Source organism: Anser cygnoides, chromosome 2, assembly GCF_040182565.1.
Source record: "Anser cygnoides isolate HZ-2024a breed goose chromosome 2, Taihu_goose_T2T_genome, whole genome shotgun sequence".
In the NCBI taxonomy this organism is placed as follows: domain Eukaryota; kingdom Metazoa; phylum Chordata; class Aves; order Anseriformes; family Anatidae; genus Anser; species Anser cygnoides.
The window spans coordinates 135492712-135513387 of NC_089874.1; the positions used below are offsets into that span (position 1 = coordinate 135492712).

Here is a 20676-nt window from a genome sequence, read left to right on the forward strand (position 1 = left end):
ATTTGGGAGGAATCACTATGTCAGGATAGCTGGAAATAGCAACCTCCTCCACTCTCTGGAAGTGGGTTATGAAACATGAGCAAAGACAACCTATTATCTATTTCTGGAAGTAGTTTTTGTATCTGTATAGCCATCACCATCAGTAGCATCAAGGCTTTGGCTTGAGGATCCTCTCAATTGCAGATCTACCCTCCCACTGTGCTCCTCAGAGTTTTTAGCTTACTGACACAGAAGACACTTTTGTTGAGCACTTTTCCATGACATGTAAGCAAAGTGGGTTCATGTTTTGCTTTCTCTTCTAGGACTTTTTCTCTCATTAGCTATATTGCAGAACTATTTCAGTTCAGATATATTTCAGTCTTTCTAAAAAACAAATAAGTAAGGGGCAAGATTTGTACAATAATTTTAAAAGTGCTCAGGTTTGTCTTACCTCTAAATTATCTTCTGATAAAGACAGGCATCAGTGAACATGCTTGGGTAGTCTCCCTTTGAGAGAAAGAAAGAGCTGGGGACCTTAGACTGGGAAGTAGCAGTGCTGTTTAAGTTTATAAAGAGGTTGGATTTCTTTCCAATTTTTCCTTATGTTTGTTCCAATCCTAAGCCTGAGAATTTTTATCAAATCAGTTAATACCAAGGACTGAGAATAAATGGTTTATATAAGCTTCAACAAATTAGCCTGGGAGACAGTCATCTGTTTAACATTTTACTAGACATTTTCATTTCAGACATACAGTTTAAGGTCAATGTAAACCAAATAAAAAACACGAACTATACATTAGTGGAGAAGAGTCACCAAATTGCATGAATTTCACAGCAGACATGTTCAGACTCCGTTTTTATGAAGAGATGAGGTCAAATTCTTATTGTCCTAAGACTCGGTGCCAGAGCACAGATGAGCAGATGGCTCAACTCAGATTTCATTCTTGAATGGAGACTTTGATTTCAGTGTACATGCCATGTGGGTAATCTTACAGTAACACCACAATAGCTATTCTATTAGAAAGCTTATAGGGTTCTGTGTATTGAATGTGCTTTTTTATTTATTTATTTATTTTTAAAGAATGGGTGTTGTCTGATGACTTCTTAACTTCACTTCTTGACTACTTTTATCTCTGAACTTTACTATTATTTCTAAAATGGATTTTAAATCAGAAATCAAAACTGATTGTTTGTTTGTTTCTTATCTGACTTTGTTATTATCTAAAGCTGTGGTATTTATTAGTTCCAACACAAGGGTAGGACCCAGCAAATTGTGACCTGTGATCTGCCCTGAAATAAGCTTCTGTATCCCATCAAGAAATTAGGACAACAATATTTTCTGAAAGTCCAGGTTCTAGTGATCTGTGCAGGGGATGAATCATCAAGCATCCTGGAATACTATTTTTTACTGTGTCATTAATCTGCTTTGTAATCATGAGCTACTGTTAGTGCTCCTGACTGCCTACCTCCTTCCCATCTGTCTCTCAGGCCTTTGAAAAAGGTCTCATTATATGTTTGTGTGATATCTAGCATGATAGGTCCTCTGACTGTTGCTGCTAGACATAAAGACTAAATAGCAACAATAATAATCCTAGGATGTAATACAGCCTATAAACACATATGTGAAGGAAACACATTTTCAAAAAAATAAAAAAAAAAAAAGTAGGAGCCTAGCTGGGATCCAGAGGAAGTAGCTTATGTTCTCAAAGTAAAAAAAGATACTCTTTAAACCTTATAAAGTGATGTTAATCTTAGCAATGTATATGGAGAAAATATGTGGTATAGGAAAAAATAATGAATGACTAATCAGAACTCCACAGGGAACACATAGCCATGCAGTTTAATCAGTGAAATATCAGTACTTTGGGGGGATTTTTATTTTATTTTATTTATTTTTTTGCCATAGAGAGTGCCATAGAGATCCCATTGAGAACATGTTAATATATTTTTAAATTTTTCTCCTATAACTTTCTCCCATAACACACCTATAGCTTTAAAAGCAGTTATTGCTATGCTCTCTGCAAAAGTATTTCACTGAATCCAGTAGTCTCTGCATTGCAGGCATTGGTGCGTATATTGTAATCTGGTTTGTGGCAGACTGGAATATGTCATTGTCCAATAGTGAATGTCATTTTGCTCTGTGAAAGCTCTTTGTTTCAACCTCCTCTTTAGACTAAATTTAATTGTGACTGTTCTCTTCTATTCAATCTGTGTATTTTCTTAAAACACTTCTCTAGTCTGTAATGTGTAGAGAACATAGGCCATGTCCACCAATAAAAAAGACCAACACAGACTTTTAATAGTTTTCTCATACCAGAAGAGGAGATTTTCTGTTAGTAAGGTCAGTGTTTTTAAGTTATTCTTCTCAGGAACTTTCTGAGAAGGACAGGCGTGAATATTTCACTGGGAGAGGTATGTTGGGGGACACTGTGCACCCTTGCAATCTACTAGTTATTATCTACTAATCTACTAGTGCACATTTTCACCGTAAATACATAGATGCCTACCTAACAGTCCCAAAGTTTAATCCTGCCCCAACGACATGGCTGAACATGAAAAATGGTCTGATTGTGAGAAATGGGTGACCTGGGACAGGTTCCTTGGTGGGTGCAGGGCACATATTTGAAAAAATGGTGAAGTTGGGGAAATATTTGTATGTGGCAGGCGAGACACACTGATTACCTTCAATGCATATGTCTATATTCATGTACCAGAACTCCATTTATTTTTTTCTCTCTTCTTCCCAGATATTTTCTCACTGTGGTTTCCCTGACTTACCACTAATTTGGTTTTAAGAAGCAACATAAAATTGTTTTCACAAAAATAGGCTGAGAACCTGGAAAATGTGAAGAGAGATGGGCTCCAGCTGATTGAATGCTGGACTGGAGGTAGAGGTGCTTATAATTGTTTTCCATGGTGCTCTTCATAGTCCTGGGCTACTACAGATAGACTGTGATTATGTTTGCAATGTAGCTCTATCTAGAAGACAGGCAAGTGTCTGAGTCACCAGAAGATGCTGTGGATCTAGAGATTTGTCTGTGGGTCATGATAGTGAGAAAATGGTGGGAGATAGGAGTAACAAAATGAGGAAGAGGTGGGAAATAGTATGTGCTCTGTAGAGCATAAATATGTAGCTCCTGTGTACGGTGTTCATGGCCCCACTTTTCCTATTAAAAAGCTACTGGACTGCCTTGGGAGGCTCGAAACCTTCATCAGTTTTCTTGCCTTTGTTTGTGGCACATGCATATGTATTGTTCTTTGATTGACTTTGCTCTTTAGCTTCAATAACTCTTCTCATTTCTTGGTGTTTACCTCTCTGATGTGTATCTACAGAAAGCTGTCACTTCCCTCTTCCCCCTGTTTGCTATGCAAAGCACACTGAGCTTTTATAGACTCCTCTTGTAAAAGAGGTTCTTTGGTGCTCTGGTCTCCACAGCACCTGTTCCAAATCATCTTCATTCTGCTTTACTGAGCACACACACCAAGAAGCACAAACCTATTTCAGAGGAGGTCATACCAGCATGTCTCCAGCTCCAGTGAAACTACCCGGCCTGATAAGCCCCGGTTTGTACCGGCTTTTTGCGAGCAGTCCCTGACCATGTTTACCGACATTGTATGACCAACAAATCCCACTCTTCCCCCTTCTCTTTCACTTCCACTTCGGATCAGAAACAAACAAACAAACAAACAAACAAACAAACCTGTCAGCCAAGACCATGATTCAGGACCATTGTGTTTCACTTTCTGCTACTGAATTTCATCCACTGTAGCTTACACAGTGTTCAGGGGTACTGGACTTTCCCATACGACAACCCCACACTTACAACCTGTGCCATCTGCATTTTTCTTTAATGGACTTGTACTTTTTCCCTACTTCAGTACTACTTATTAAGATAATTCCACTTCTTGTTATTCAGAAAGTCAACTAAAGCATAAACCACAGTAGTTCACCTTTCAGTCCAATATCTTTTCTTCTGCCCAGTTAGTCTGTCATCCATTTTACAACAGCGTGCTAGTGTCTGTATCTAACTCACCTAATAATTCCCCATGTGACAGAATAACAAATATTTTTCAGAAGTTATTTGAGTTCTGCGCGTCACATGCGTGTCACATAAGGAACGTGCACATGCTAACAAGTATGCTTACAATTTTAAGTGCACTTTGATGCATAACACCCTGCTAAATGAAAAGAGAACAGAAGCAAAACAAACAGATCCTATGCTTAATTCGATAATGGAGACTTTATTTGCAGCAGGCAGGAGCTGGATCTTCAGCTAGGATGATTTTCACTTTCCAAAAATCCTTGCGGTAGGAAGCAGCACCTTTTTAAAGGCCAGGGACAACCGACACCACAGTTTTTGTGGGGAAGGTGTTTATGACAACAGTGGGAGACAGGGAGCAACACTGGATTCCAATTGTATATGTGGAAATTTTATAGGGAAGGGTGTGAATCTGTGATAACCATTTGCACGCAGAAGCTGTCAGACACAGTGCCTCATCCCCAGACGACCTCCAAACCGGTGCTGCACTGTGGATCAAGTGGGAAACACATTGCTAACGCAGTCCCCTCAGGAGACACCCAGCCTGATCTAACCTGAGGCAGTCTCACGGCAAGTGGGCTTTCCAGATAAGACCACACAAAGCCCAGCAACCTCGGAGAAACACGAGGGCAAGTGGCACCATGGCAGAGCATCTGGGGCAGGCATGTATCGGCCGTGCACAGGTGAAGGGTGTGCACCGGTGTCCTCCTGTGTAAGAATAAGAACTGTGGTGACAGAACCCATAACACTCCTCAGCCTCAGCCCGAGGGAAAGTCCAAACTTGTGAAGAAAGTGGACTGCTTGCTCTGGCAGCCCTGTAGCTCCTTCACACGTTTCCACACCCCACTCAGAGCTGGGAGAGGCGGCAGCAGAGCCGTCCCCTCAGCAGCCCTTCCCAGCACCGCCTCGGTGTGCCCCAGCCCCCGTGCCCCACCCAGGACGGCCGAGAACCCCCCCCCCCCACCGCCATCCCCTCCGTGCTCCCCACACATCGGGGCCTCCCCACACAGCGGATCCCCGGCCGCCATCCCCCCGTGCTCCTTCACGGCGGGGCGGCCCCTGACGGCGGGGCGGTGGCGGGCGGTACGAGGGAGCGCGGCTCTCCCCGCCCCGGGGCCCCGCTGTCCTTCTCGGCGGGGACGGGCATGGAGCTGGCGGCAGGGGATAAAAAGCCGCCGTCAGGCCCGGCCACCGTCCTGCCGGAGCTGCCGGGAGGGGCTGGGGCGAGGCAGCGGCACCATGATCAACCCCAACTACTACCCCTGGGGCTACGACAGCGACAACGGTGAGCTCCTGTCCGGCACCGGCTTTGCCCTGCAGTGGGGTGCCTGGGGCCGAGGCTAGGTGTCCCATCTGGGTCACCATCTGGGTGTACCCCGTCGTGTTTCTAGCCACTGCCGGGCTTTGAGCACACACCTTTCGTTTCCTCCCCCGGTGCGTTGTCAGGCACCTGCTACGTAAGATCTGGGGGGTGCTGTGTGGGTTTGGGTTCAGCTGAATAACTTATGGTGTGTAATATGCGAGCTGGAATGAGCTAATTGTTTGTTGCACAGCTCTTGACAGGCCATGACTAACAGCCAGGTGATTAGTAACCCACTTGCGAATACATTTTATTTACGTTCCATAGCACGGCAAAGACAAACTTGCATTTGTTGTGAAACAAGTGCAATTCATACCTAGCTGGAAAAGGTTTTCATGATATTTCTCCGTATTTTTTTCTAGGACCAGAGCAGTGGCACAAAAATTACCCTATTGCCAAAGGACGCCATCAGTCACCTATTGAAATCAATAACAAAGAAGTGCATTATGATCGCTCCCTCCTGCCGTGGTTCGCTAGTTACGACCCCGGTGCAGCGAAGACCATCCTCAATAATGGGAAGACGTGCAGAATTGTATTTGATGATTCTTTCGATAGATCAGGTTAGTTACGTTTTTACCTTGAGCTGTTATGGTATATTAGCGAATATTTCTCAAACTGTGTGAAAGACAGTGCTCTGAATGCTCATGGCTGTAAGGAGGTCTTTATGTAGCACCTGCATGGCACATACAGGATACTGTGACCCCAGTGCCCCGCACAACTGGTGGGAAAGGCCTGTGACTACTTTTAAAGTCCATGGGTAAAATCCTAGGGAATGGAGAGAACTGCAGATAAGCTTGTTGCAGCATGAATTAAGGTGAAGGGTAAATTTCTGCACTTGCCACAGTGCTGTTGTGTTGCTTTCCAGGGGCCCATGCAGTCCAGGCTTTGCCTATGAGGACTGAAATCCTTTTGAGGCTATTTGACATGACCAGCAGAACATCTGTAACTATGTATATGGCTGAAGTCACAATACTGGAAAACTGTACCCATGTAATTTCTGATAAATGAAGTACTGAACCAGATATCGCCACTAAGTCACTTTATTTAATCAGTTAAAACTCACTTCGACATTCATAAAATTTTGTCTTAATGAGGATAAGAAATTCCAGTATTTCAGTTTCAATGTCCAAAATATTTTACTGTCCAGAATCTTTTCTCATCACTCACAGTTAATACAAGAAGTAATATGCTGCATATATAATGCAGAGCTTTTAAGAGTTAGTGGGGCTATGTATTTTGAAAAGATGTGTCTGTTCTGTTCAACAGGTGCTAGAAGTATTTAGTTTGCGTTGGCATAACCATTGAAGTTTCATGTTGACACTGTTGGCTATATTTCAAAGGAAAAACATCCCATTAAAGTATGAAATGGCATTAGTACTAAGATAAAAGGGAAAAATCAAATGCATACCTCGTTCTTTATTCTTATATCAAGGTCAACAGAATTGTGTTATTATTTATAGCACATGAAATGGTAAGAAAAGGAAAAAGGAATGTCAATTTCAGTAAAGTAATAAAAAGTCAATCTTCTACACTGAACAGACTAATTTAACTACAGTATAAGCTTCTTTACAATATAACTAGGATTGACTGCTATAATTACTAAGCAGAATTTTGCTTATAGGTTTGTTGGTCTTAAATACCTACATGAACTAATTTAATTTAGATTAAATGACTTGGTTATCATAAAAACTGAGTATCAAAATGTGTGTAATGGACTAGGTAATACACTATCAAAAGTCACAAATGACTACGCCATCAAGAGTTTGATTACCTTTCTAGCAAAGTGGTAATATTTAGTGTTATTTGTATAAAAATATTATTCTTAGTATCAGATAGCATTAAACATAAGTAAAGACAGGTAGCTGTGGCATATGGGAAGACCTCCATGACCATTGCTTACTTCTTTTTTTTACCATCTCTTTTATTTGTTGGAACAGCATCAGATCTATGATTCTATGAATCAATGGTTGCATCTCTTGCATTACTGTCAGTTATTGTTATAATTACTCAGATTGTGCACCATAGGGAGTATCCAGGTACAGCAATGTATAACACAGATGCAAAGCTGTGGCTAGAAAGAGAAGAAAGGTTTGGAACTTTCTGAATTTTTTTCAGATAAATTGCACAGTATCTGTTGTGTTCTGATCTCAGAAATAAAAAGTGACTCACTGGAAAAAAAAAAAAGTAGGTGTATTTCTCAACTCTTTGAAGGCAAGAAACATTCAGTGTTTATTGTTATGCCTTTTTGTGTTATACCATTGTCTGTAGAGTCTGTGGGTGGTGTTCCTTCTCTAATATAATGCTAATTGCAGGACAAATTCCACTGTGCATACTCCTACTGACTTGAGCAAGTTTGAAGCTTCTTGGATATGTATAGTGACTTATTTTCTGTGTAAAGAAACCACTTGCTGCATAATATATATAATAGCAATAACATCAAAATGAAGTTTTTATTCCTTTGGAACAAAACCATTCTATCTACCTATCTATTTATCTATCACTTTAGCTGAATTATTTCTGAGTTAGCCAGAAAACTAAAGGCTTTCTTTCTTTTCATAACTTTTTCGTTACAGTGGTCATACTTGTATCTGTAGTTACATCTAGGTTTTTAATAGTGATAGATGAAGTAGATGTAAACATTCCCTAATTGCTTAGTAGATTGCAAAGATGATAAAACAAATTACTATGCACCTCTCTCAGAGTTTTCCTTCTATCGTGTCTTCTCTGCCAGAAGAGCATTGAATATTCATCTTTTGGACAGTTTCTTAAACTCAAATTATTGGAGAGAAGTTTCTGGGAATAGTATAATCCAATGTAATTCACATTTTATATTGTAAAGGGCTCTGTTGCTGTTATCTTTGGAGCTACTCCAATACAAGCAATTGGAGAGTTTATCTCCAGCTATTTATAAATTATGCAGTACCTCAGTGCAGGCACACTTTTTTATAAGGCTACCCTGATGCTTTTTTGCAGAATCTCTTGATTTCTTATCAAAGGAATGTGTCCTTTTGGGAGTGGATGATGAAAAAAGAAGTTAAGCAGACGATTACTGTAAATAGTGAGAACTTTTGCTTATAGGTCTGTTATTAGCATGACAAGTGCTCGTGGGCACCATTTCCTAGAGTACCACCTTGTGGGAAACCTCGTTTATCTTTGCAGATGAGATTTTGATTATCAGCTTCCGGTGAATAAACAGTCATGTGTTGACTTGTTCCAAAACAATTAGTACAAAGCCCAGCAACTTTAATTAGAACTGGGAAGTCTGTCCATAGACCCTCCAGTTTTGGTTTATTCCTGCAAAAAGTTACTTAACATTTTGTGTACCGACTTTATGTTGGAAGAAGTCGGTGGGCATTACAAGAATAGCACAGCTAAATCCCCATGCTTGTGTACCCCGGTAGGCAGCATAGCTACCACTATACTTCATGGCTATACTGCGTACTTCTAAAGGCAGCAAAGTTAAATTCTTCCTTCGGTGCTTAGCACGTTTATCATTTGTGGTGTCTGCAGGAAGGTATAGAGTGCTAAGGAGCACTGCAGAGCTTGGGTCCGGGGGATGCAGGAGCTGAGTTTCTATAAATTTTGGACTTGCATGCTATTGTTGGTGGTACAAATTCTTGGACAGTCAAGGGCCTTCTGAGGCTATGGTTATGAAGTGGGTTGTCAGCTTTCTGCCCCTGGAGACGGGGATGCCAGCCCTACCTGAGATCACGAGGATGTGGGAGCTCACTGAGAGCAGGCTCTGATCCAGAAGCACAGAGCTGAAATGGGGGTGTTGCAGTCAAGTAAAGGTCTCTGGCAGACTGGCAGAACTCCTCAGGGACTTCTCTTTTTCCCTGTCTGTCCCCTGAAGAGCACAAAGTTCAAATATGAACAAGAGCAATTCTTCTGCATATCTATTCACTGTTTACTCAAGGAAAAATTCAATGAGAAATGTGGAAGTATGTTCAGAAAACTTTTAGCAAACACATTTGACCCCTGCAATTAGTCAGTGTGTTTAAGAACTGAGATCCTATTTGAGCAGAGGATTTAATAATGGCTAAGATTTGTCACTGGCATTACAAAGCTGTAGTTTTTACACTGTTACATTCTGTTACAAAGCAGCATATATGCTGTTACAAAGCATAACAAAGGTGATGCATCCTTTTCAGTTGTCGAGCAGTAATATCTTACTAATTTAATTTCACTGTGGTTTACCAGTTCATTTTATGGATGCGGCAGCATGCAAGGGTCGTAAATCTTGCAGGAGCAGTTAATTTTTCTTGTGTTTATAAACACAACTCACTTCATGACTCTGCTTGGTTCTCCCTATGTTTTTCCATTTGACTTTCAAGGTACGCCTTCACAGCCAGCAGGGCAGACAGTTGTGTTGGCATAACTTTGCCAGTCCTACTTTAGCGAGACACAGAATTTGAGCAAGTGCTTCAGACTGACACAACATTTTTGTTAGCGTTTTGCAGTGCCTGGTAGCAGGCACTGGTGAGGGTCAGTGTGCAAGCCCAGATAAAAGAGCAGTAGGACGAGAGTTTGCAATGATAAGGGCCCTGTAGGCACTAAAAAGTGCTGAATTCTTTTCTCCCTTGCTTTCTTGGGCTGGTGGTGCATTTTCCTGCAGTTAGGCCCTGTTATTCTGAGGGAGTCCCATAATTTCTACTTACTGTCATGTCATATATTTTCTATTTATTATACTACACACTTGCAATTAAATTAAAAAACAAAACAACAACAAAAAAGTTTTGTCCTTTGGGAGATATTGGTTTAGAGGCATCTTAGTCTTTGCATCATTCTATCTGCTGAAAGTTTGCTTAGCAAAATCCACTGCCTATTTATAGATGAGTGAAGCAGGAATGTGTTGGCATGAGGTGATGCAGAGCTTCACCTAATGCCCAATTGTCTGCTGATGGCCCATCTGTGGAAATAATGACACGTTTTTACCTTAAACTGGATTATTTGGTCTTACAGATCTATTTTAATGGAGAATTGATGGCCTTGTCAGCTACTACTGTTACTGTGTCTGCACCAGCTGTGGTACTGAATGACTGTGGGAGCAAGTAAAACGAATTTGAGAGTAACAGCTTGCTCTTAATATTCATTAAAGAATATTCTTGATGTCCTTAGTACTTTGTTTCTCAAGGTGATCAAGGATTTCATCCTTTATCTCTTCAGATTTAAGGATATTTTTCTTTACTATACAAAAACCTGTTCCTGAGAACTGCTGAATGGTTTATAGGAATGCATATTCACTTCTATCTCCAAAAAAAGTGAATGAGAATTGAATATTTATTAGTATTTGGTGAATGTTGAGAGGTTCTTCCCTTTTTATTGTGAGCTCCTTTCAAATACTCTGCCTTCATCTGCTGTGTAAAAATGCTAAGATTATCTAGAGTGCAGGCTATTGCTTGTCACAGGCTGAACTTTTCTTTAGGAAGAGAGTTTGCATTCTCAGTGATTGCTTTTCTGGACCATTTGCTCCCGTCTTCCACAGCCAGAGGGAGCAGCCATTATAGCAGAAGCAGCATCAGTATTTTTGTAGTTTTTTAAACAAAGAAGTCATCATCTGCCGTAACAGATGCAATCTGTAGAATTTTGCAGGAATTTCTTTAACATCCAGCATTTCAGTAGCTGATCTTAATCATGGCTATTTTTGTTTGCTTTCATATAGGTAAATATTAAATTTAGGTGTCTCGTGGTTTTTTTTTAATATAGGCCTAGCCAGTGGAGATGGAATCATACTGAATCAATGGATTCTGGAGAGCAATTCAGGTCACCATCTGCGGAGTGCCTACTTAAGGCAAGCAGAATTACTTCAGAGGCTTGACTGTTCTGATTAGGGGCTTAATTCAGTTACCCAAACATAGGTATCTCATGTCATTTTTGATGACCTAATGTAAATCGCCTTGCCTCCAGATACAGCTTTACAAATGTACAGTTCTCCTACTGATTCTGTATCATATCTGCCAGCCCTGTGTAGATAGGCATAGCTCAGATGCTCACATTTATGTAAATTAATTAAAACGGTGGTCTCAATTGACTATTATGGAAGCCAGGCATGCATTTTCAGCTGCCTGTGAGTGGATGTAGCTGAAAACAGTTGCCTGAAGTGCTCTTGCAGATATCCAAGAGGTATGCAGTGCTCTGAGAATGTAGGAGCTCTGTACAGTAACTGTATGTAAATATTTTAAACGTATATTTCATAATAAAAAAAAAAAAAAGAAAAATACCTGAGTCTAATGCTGATGCAGATTATCAATTGCAGTGTTGAGAGGTGGGCCACTTCCAGGAGTCTACAGGCTGCGTCAACTTCACTTTCATTGGGGTTCATCTGATGACCATGGCTCTGAGCATGTTGTGAATGGAGTGAGATATGCAGGAGAGGTAAGACTCACTGCTTCTTACTTTAAAATATGTTATAAAGTAGGATTTTCATTATTGTTCAGGGGGACAAGAACTGTCATTTGTCAGCATTTCAAATATTTCTATTATCTTTATCTATCTGTGACATTTTCTTCTTCTGTAGATTCTTATAAATGTGAATTGCACTGATGTAATTCTTACTGTATAGTAAAATAAAAAATTTATATGTGCAACAAAAGTTTCCATGTTTTCAAGCCATTGTAGCTTGAAACAGAGGGCATCAAGACTGAATTAATGAGAAGCAATGGAAACTTACTAAAATGCTTTTCTGAAGATATAGTATTATGGTTAAAGTGTCAGACTGTAGCCACAGAAATGAGAAGGAATGCCTTACATTAATTTTCTACCTTTAGGATGGTAAGGGAAGATGAGGAGTGTAGATTAATAATATACAGAGCATATATTTTTATAAATTCTTTACTAGAGTTACTGTAATTTGAAAACTAAATGGAAATTAATTACATATTGGTAGATCACTTCTGAATTGTGGGTGGTCTGCCTGCCTACGTAAACATCTTGTCTATGTTCCTCATCTTTAGGATGAGACTTCTTTTAACACTGAGATGTTTGTAGTTCATTTTAAAGCAAAATAGTAGTCTAAATGGTAATATGACTTGTATAATTCATGTAGGAATTGTGGTCTAATTTTTTTGAAGGCTTAATCCTCATTCTTTATGGCTCCAAACTTTCACATAAACATGAAGAACTCTAAATTCAGCCTCTAATGGTTTGCAGTTCAATAATGGATCTCTTTATGTTTGTTTCTCTTTGTTTCCAGCTACATTTGTTACACTGGAATCCAAAATACAGTAATTACCTTGATGCTGTGAGAAGAACAGATGGTATAGCTGTTTTGGCCATTTTTTTGCAAGTAAGTAGAAGTATGTATTCCTTCTCTGTACTCCTACTGTACACATTCCTGTTCTTGCAGGGTTAAAAAGCAAAACCTTTTCAGTTTTTTTTTTCCGTATTTTCTAAGGATTATACCACACTGAAGGGCTTGACTTTCAATAATGCGTGCTTTTCAAGTAATAGAGCATGAGTCATGATATTTCCAATGGTGTTCAATACTCCACACACTTGTCCCAGCGGCTATAGTGTCACCATGTGGCTGGTGGAAACTGTAAATTCAGATGCATTTTTTCCTGCTTTAGGGACACAATATCAATAGTAGCCCTTGGACCAATAGCAATCAGTTGGTTTTTGTGCTAGTCATGGACTGATTTCAGGGACAGATACATCTTCTAGGCTTTTCATGAGCTTTCTACTAGGCAAAATGGACTAATCCTTTTTAAAAATCCTTTTTCGGGGCATGCAGTCTTAGCCTGAAATACCAGCCTTTGTTATGTCTTGTTTAATCAATATTCACCAGAGATAGATGGACATCTGTGTTGAGATCAGCAATTGCAAACAGTAGATCTGACCATGAAGTCGTGATTTTAAACTAGAATGAAACTTTTTCCAAAGTTTGTACTTGAGTCTGGAGAGTTGGTGGTCTTTCTTAGGCTAAAATTCACTGTCAATAGGAATAATGATATTAGGAAATTACCTGTGATGCTGGGTTTCTCTACTGATGTAATTTCCTCATTTGGATCATAATACCTGTTAGGGTACAGAGAGAAGGTACAGAAGGTACAGATGGCATACGTATCTTACTCAGCTGATAGGAGTGACAGGTTGGGTTGTTGTATTATAATTTTATAGTTAATATATGTTTGGATGCACATATTAAAAATATCAGAAAGGAGAGAACTGATCATCAGAACTCTGGTTTGCTCACGCTTTCTTCCTCACAGGTAGGGAAAACTCCTAAACCAGAGATGAAGAGAATTCTTGAAGAAATAAATGCCATCAAAACAAAGGTAACGATGGTGGAGGTTTTTTTGGTTTGTTTGTTTTGTTTTGTTGATTGTTGGGAATTCTCAGGACAAAAAACATCAAGTGGCATGACTTCATAATTTTCAAATTCTATGTCAGAGCTAAATCTTCACATAATTAGAGCTGTTGAAAATGTTGTTTGTTTGTTTTAAGGGGAAAGAAGCTCCTTTTCCAAACTTCGATCCTTCAATTCTTTTCCCTAAATCTCGTGACTACTGGACATACCATGGTTCTTTCACTACTCCACCTTGTGAAGAGTGCATCACTTGGATTATTCTTAGAGAGCCTATCATAGTCAGCTCAGACCAGGTAAACTTCAATTAGATGATATTTTACCCACCTCTTTTTAGTTACATGCAGTAAACTGATCTTATCTTTTGATAATGAAAATGCTTACTGGATTCTGTGAGAAATTGCTTGATTAAAAAGACAGTAAAGAACGGAATGCCTTAGAAACTATCTTGGGGATCCATAGGGAATCTGCAAAAATCTTCAAAAGACTGCAGTCTACAACCTAATATATGCAATCAACCTATTAGACCCACCTCCTTAACTGTCTCTCTATGACTTCTGCATTAACATTCTCCAATTACTATTCCTCTACTGGGAACAACTGATTGTTTCCCAGCCCATGTCAGAAAGGTTGTTCAAATCTACAAGCGTCAGAGACCTTTATAAATCAGTAAGGTCAGAACACAGTGTAGCTGGTAAGAGTTTATAGCTGCAGAACTGGTAGCAAGCAGTAGTTACTATTTATGAGAGTTCTTGCTCTCATGGGCAAGAGATCCCTTGTGACATCAGCTAAAGAAAAGAGGTAGTTCTCTTTCTGTTCTTGTCTCTGTGTTCCCATGGTATTAACTCTTGCTAGTAGTTAAGGGTGGATCTGGATGTGGCTCATACACTTTATTTTACACAGAGCTCAAAACCCTGCATTACCCCCAGACCCATTGTAGGAAATCTCTAACCATTAACCTGTGTTCTGCAGCCATTTAAATCGGAACATTGAAGCATTTGGCTGAAGGTTATTGTTGGGTTTGCACCAACAGCTTTGATTATGTAGGATTTTTTCAATCATTTATGTTCTCTCAAGCTTCCTTAGGTAAAGCCTTATTGTTTTTCATGATGTTTGAGGGCAATCACTGGAAAAATTACAAAATAAAGCTGCTATGAAAAAGTGACCATCTGCAATGAAATGCAGTGGGTCAGACTAATAATAAACAGGTACCATAACTATGTTGCACTGAATGAAGCCAGAGTCCACAGAGCTCATCTAATGCAGCTTGGCATTTCCAACTTTTTGAACATTTTACTTTGTAAATGTGTTTTATGGCATGTTTCTTTCAAAAACATATTTTATCAGAATATAAATTTGATAGGTTTGTTGAATCTGTCAGCCCCACCTTCTGGATGATCTCAGGTACTCAAGAAAGTTATGGAAGTGTGTTACCTGCTTGATACTCATGCTTGTATCTTTTACAAACAGGAGAAGCATCAGAAAACTATAATTTCGCATTAACTTGAAAGCCTTCTCTGGTCATTTACTATGAAGCGGTATTTCTTGTTAATGTTCATTTCCCCCCAGTCACATTTATAGAAATTTGAATTCTTTCCTTCATCACATTTCAGCCAGTGACTAATACCACACGTCAGTTTTCTCATCTGAGATTATTCCTCTGTTTAGCAGACTGTAATGATATGATATCACCAATTTCAAGACTCCACAGTGAGAAAATGAACATTAATCAAGTGACTGACATGTTAAGTAGGTGTTATATATGGACACATAACTTTTCATCTTAAGTCCTCAGGGTGATAAGGCATTTCATTGTATTCATTGATGTCCATGTATCACAAAAAAAATCTGTTTGCTACTACTTTGCATTTATGTGGCTCTTTATCTTTCAAATAATAGAACTCAGGTATGATGTGAACCTTAGCTGGCAAGAGGTGAAATATGGTAATGTATTCATATAACTTACAGCTTAATTTTCACAGTTTATGGATTTGGTCTGCCTCCTGTTTCTCTGCCCATCCAAAAATTAAAATATATGGGATACTTTGAAGCTGGTACTTGTGTGAAAAATACTGGCTCTGGCTGGTTTCTACAAAATAAATCTGCTTAAAGATTTGTATTATAGAAGATCAACTACAAATTTTGTTAGGGAAGGTGTAGTCATTACTGAGCATCTCTGATTTAAAATGTGTTTTGCAAGGAATATATGATCACATCATTGATCCAGCTTCATGAGAAGAGTTTCTGATCACCCCTGTATTTGGGTTATGGTCTTTTTTCAGCTTATCTGAAGTTAGTGAGTCTTGGGAGACGTATAGGCAGATCTCTAACTGACCCTACTGCAGAAAAAATGGAGCATCTAAGGTAAAAAGGAAGTTTTGACATATAGATGGGACATTGGCTCTTTCCTGAGTTAACTCTTTTCAGCCAGAATTAGCACTGTATGTGAAGTGCTGTATGCAAGTGCAATAGAAAGACTTGCCTTACTCCAGAGTGTCTGCAGTCTAAATAATGCATTCATAGGAAAGGATCATGTTACCAATTATTTCTAATCCTAGAAGGTGTGCCACCATCGCAGCCCTGTTAACAGTGCTTATTTGAAGTGCATATGCATTTGGATCACTTGGATGCTTTTGCAGCCAGATGGTAGTAGCATATTAGCCGCAAGGATAAGTGCAGGCGCTGGTAATCAGTACTCTGTAGGAAAAATCAATTCGCCAGAAATCCCTGTGAGATGTAGAGAGGGTGGCCTAGCTGCTCAGGTTACATTTAATGAAAGGATAGGAACTTAACTGTGGAATTCCTCTATCCAATTACAGGCTAATTTTTTTTCACCTTTACGTAGTTATAGCCTGGATATATGTATGTATGTATGTATTTATTTATTTATTTTAACTCAGTGTAGGGTGTCTTCCACAAAGCAAAAAGCATCAGTCTCTTCTCTAACTGTACTTTTTCAGCATTACCAAAACTGATGAACTATTTTTCTCTCACAGTTCTCATACAAATTGTTCCTCATCTGAAATCTGGAACTCAGTTTCAGATGAATAATCCAGCTGATGCACATTATACTGATTATGAATGTGACCCTCACATATCGTTTGTCAGGCAAACTGAGATGGTTGGCTTTTCTCAGCCACATAGTGAAGAGCAGTGTTGAGATGTGTGAGCTAGCTCAGTCCATAAACTGGAATGAGTATAGTCACTGTGAACACAGTTTTTACAGCCCAGACAGAAGTTCCAGTTCCATTGGGCTTGAACTCAGTACTATATAAGGTAGGTACATCAGAGTATTGAAGCCAGTTATGAGCCAATTTGATGTGTGCCACGCATGGGGTTACATTTTTAAGTGTATGCACAGAAAAATGTATGCAATCCTCTTCACAGTAAGCCATTCAGAACGTGAAATGTCAAGTGTCTGAATCACAGCTGATATGCTTCCTATCTAATGTCATGCACAGCAGTGGCAGCAAATGAATATAATGTATCTGTGAGTGGGTGTGTGTTTTGCTTCCTTTGAAAATCTGAAAGTTGTAGAGGAAGACCATTATGCAGTTCTGAAGAGGATGGGCAAAATTTTTACAGCATCCCTCAACAGAAATATACCTTGATTTAAAAAATGACCAAAAAGAGTGAAGCTGCAGACACTATTTACAAACTGTCTGAAAACTTGACCAAGTCATCATCCAGGTTTATATTCCTGTCACTAGTAATGAATTTTTTCTGTGTTACTGCAGCAGAATTTATCCGCTGCTACAGACCCACCACAGAAGTGAACAATTAGTTTATAATTTAGTTTAAAATTTAGTCTTAACACCTTTCAACTCCAGTGGCTACTTAACAATCAGATGTTAAGGCAGGGTTAGAGTAGAAGTTTATTAGGACATAGGCTGCTCTATTCACATATTCCGAGGACTTCTTACTATTTCTGTAGCTGTACGCAGTTCTGTAGACAGCACATAAGTGATGGTACTTAACTTCTCACAATCCTGTTCACATAGGACCCATTGTTTTGTCTCTTGACTATTTCTAAGAATATCAGTGCTAGAAAAAGAAGGTGAGTACAGTTCTTGTGGTGATGGTGTGAAGGACATCCTCACAACTTTGAAGGAGGTTTTCTCCCCAGCTTCTGGGGCTGGGTGAGCCTCCTTGGTTTAACTGGGCTGGGTTTAACTTGGGCTGTGGATTTGATCCTCAGGGATTTCTGTCATGACACTTCGATATTGCTCTCCTACAGATGGCAAAGCTCCGTAGCTTATCCAAGAATGCTGAGAATGAACCTGATCTCCCCCTGGTCGATAACTGGCGCCCAACTCAGCCTCGGTATTTCAGGATGGTGAGCGCATCATTCCTTTAGGACCTGGTTCAGGTTGGTTTTTCCCGAGTGAGGTGACCTCTAGAACTAGAAGATGGTCTTGTTTTGGGTTATTTGTTACATTTAGACGGAACTCCAGCTGTATGTTTGGAGGCTGAAACATTGAGTTGTAAAAAGGGAATTTCACTTTCAGAGGGCAAAATTTACATAGGAAAATCCTATCATTAAACTGGAAATAGAGAATCTGTTTGGCTCTTCATTACTGCTTTAAAATTAGCTTTTGGTATTAGTATGAAGGACGAAAGAAGATGCTACTAACAACTATAAAAGCATTTCCTATTGCCCACATGTCCCTTGGTGCTTGTCTTGCTACAAACTAAAGATATTGCAGTTGTTTTCAGCATAATACCATATTTTTCACTAAATGTTTTCAGATTAAGCATATTCTGCTCTGAGCTGCACCAGTTTTGCACATTAATAGATGAGATCGCTCTTTTGGTATTTGATATTCACATAAAATATGAAAGGATAGAAAACTGATTCATTACCATTGATAGCAAAATCAGCATTTAACTTCTTAAAACAAAGGACAAGTGTAACAGGACAGGTAGAAATCTATTCTGAAAGTAGTATTCACTGAATCATACTTAGTTAAAACCATGGAATTGGGGAAGATTTGTTTGTATTTATGTCACAACTGGTTGTCCATATTAAACGATTAATTTGCATTTTAATGTTGTGGCAATCAGTGACATGGATTTTGAGGACTTTATCTTAGTATCCTGAATATATGTTTTTTCATGTATGGAATTAGCTTTTATGTGTTAAAAGGATATTAAGATAGCAAGAGTTATTATTTTTTTAGTATTTTTTTTAGGCAAATTCTTTGTTCATGTGCAAATATAATTGATTCTGCTATCAATGAGATTTGTGCATAAATATCTGAAACTACAGTTTGAGTCTTCTAATCAAAAAGCAGTTGACCAGGGTGTTCTTGTCTTTTGTTTTGGAATCAAGAACAATGAAGCAGGATTGTAAGCCTATACTTGAAATAAAAGTATCTCTGCATTAAGAAATGCAACATTAATAAATACATTTACTTAAGAATTTGTTTTGTATGTTTTTTTTCCAGTTTTGGGAACATACAAAAATAATAATTCTGTAGAAGTACTTGTCGATGTCCTCTATAATATGCCTTCATGGAAATTGAGGATGGATGGTATCTTTTTCAGATGGCTCTTTGAACCACAAGAGTACTGATATTTTATGTGACCGCAAGGAAATAGCATCTTAAATGTGCTACATGCTTGAGAGATCTATATCAATTCTTTCAATGAGATCACACTATTGTGGCAATGGCTTTCATGTAATATCATATGAATCAACCAACCCCTTCACAAGCTGATTGTACAACAGAGAAGTTCAATGTGTATTTAAGACTGTTAATCTGAATTGTAATTAAGATTCAGCTCCAGAAATACAAATTAGCTACTGCTGTGTCATGAATAGATTCTTAGCTGCCACATTCTAGGGCAGGAGGATGTTGCTGAGCTCCTTGATGTGACATGGGATATGCATACTGTCTCCAGATTCCTCACTGTGAAAATTTCTGGACCATGTCCTCACTTCTGTTTCTTTCTTCAAACAGGTAGTGTGTTGGTTGGGAAATTTCACTTAGTCATTTTTAGCTTTTTCCCAACCGATTTTCCAAATGTGTTGCGTTGTGGTGTTCGTGTTTGTGCTTTTCATTTGTAGCCATATTGTGAAATGATTCGGATAAGTTAACGCTGTTTATGTTGCATGTATGCATTTCTGAGTTAGATTGTCTTACATATACTTCCACTTGAATGAATGACTTATATCAGTGAAGCCTATGGTGGTTCCTGTGTTTGAAAACAAATATATTTATTTTTTTAAATACTTGATTAAATGTATTTTCTTCCCAGCTGGGTCATTCCAGGAGGGCTCAAAGCATAGCTTCCTATTTGAACACCAGTACGCAACACAGTATTAGCTGCAGGGATAAGAACATGTCCTGATGCATACAAATATGAGAAAACAATACTATAAACACTTCTTTTCTCCAGTCAGTTCTGTGGTGTATGTCCTGTGAATTAGAAGATAGGCTATTTTATAATAACAACTAAGTTGTATATCTTAAAGCTTAGAGTAGGCTTTACCTTTCTTGCAGTTTATGACAATGCAAAACTGGGACATGCAATCTCAGGGTTTTTTTTAATTATATGGTGCTTTCCCAGACACACTTTGTGAAGGAGCTGTCTGGGTTCTGTAAATGAAGCTGAGGTCAGCCTCATCCTTTAGAATCACATTTATTAGCTCTTTTAAACTTGCAAGCCGAGTTACCTCTCTAAAAAAAGTGTCATTTGAATTTCCCATGCAGGTGCTTCCATAGTACTTTTATTCATAATTAGTAAAAGGTAGAATAAATTAGGCTCAGGACTGTTTTCCCTCAGTTGCAGATATGAGACTGTGTGCGCATATGGGCTTTAGCAGTTGTTTTGCAGACATCCTTCCTAAGTCCAAGGGACTGTCTGAGGTAATGGATGACATCAAGAACGCAGTGGTTCAGCAAGCATCAGGAAAAAAAAAGAAAAGTGTAGGAGTAGAAAGAAAACAGAAAGCTAAAGAATGGGGGTGGCAGGGCACTGAAGTTGTA

General features: G+C 39.0%; 1 protein-coding gene across 2 annotated transcripts; it reads left to right on the top strand.

The window, feature by feature from the left end:
* Window positions 1–5003: 5003 nt before the first annotated feature.
* Window positions 5004–19890, top strand: LOC106030552 (carbonic anhydrase 3-like). Of its 2 annotated transcripts, XM_066993143.1 has the most exons (8): window positions 5004–5304; window positions 5742–5939; window positions 11636–11754; window positions 12572–12664; window positions 13590–13655; window positions 13825–13980; window positions 17922–18053; window positions 19132–19890. In XM_066993143.1, exons 1-7 carry the CDS (start codon window positions 5259–5261, stop codon window positions 18039–18041), a joined length of 798 nt encoding a protein of 265 aa, XP_066849244.1. In that variant the 5' UTR covers window positions 5004–5258; the 3' UTR covers window positions 18042–18053; window positions 19132–19890. The 2 variants fall into 2 exon arrangements, with proteins under 2 accessions (XP_066849244.1, XP_047901804.1); XM_048045847.2 differs by lacking the exon at window positions 19132–19890 and having other exon boundaries at window positions 5008–5304; window positions 17922–19114.
* The last annotated feature ends 786 nt before the right edge of the window (window positions 19891–20676 follow it).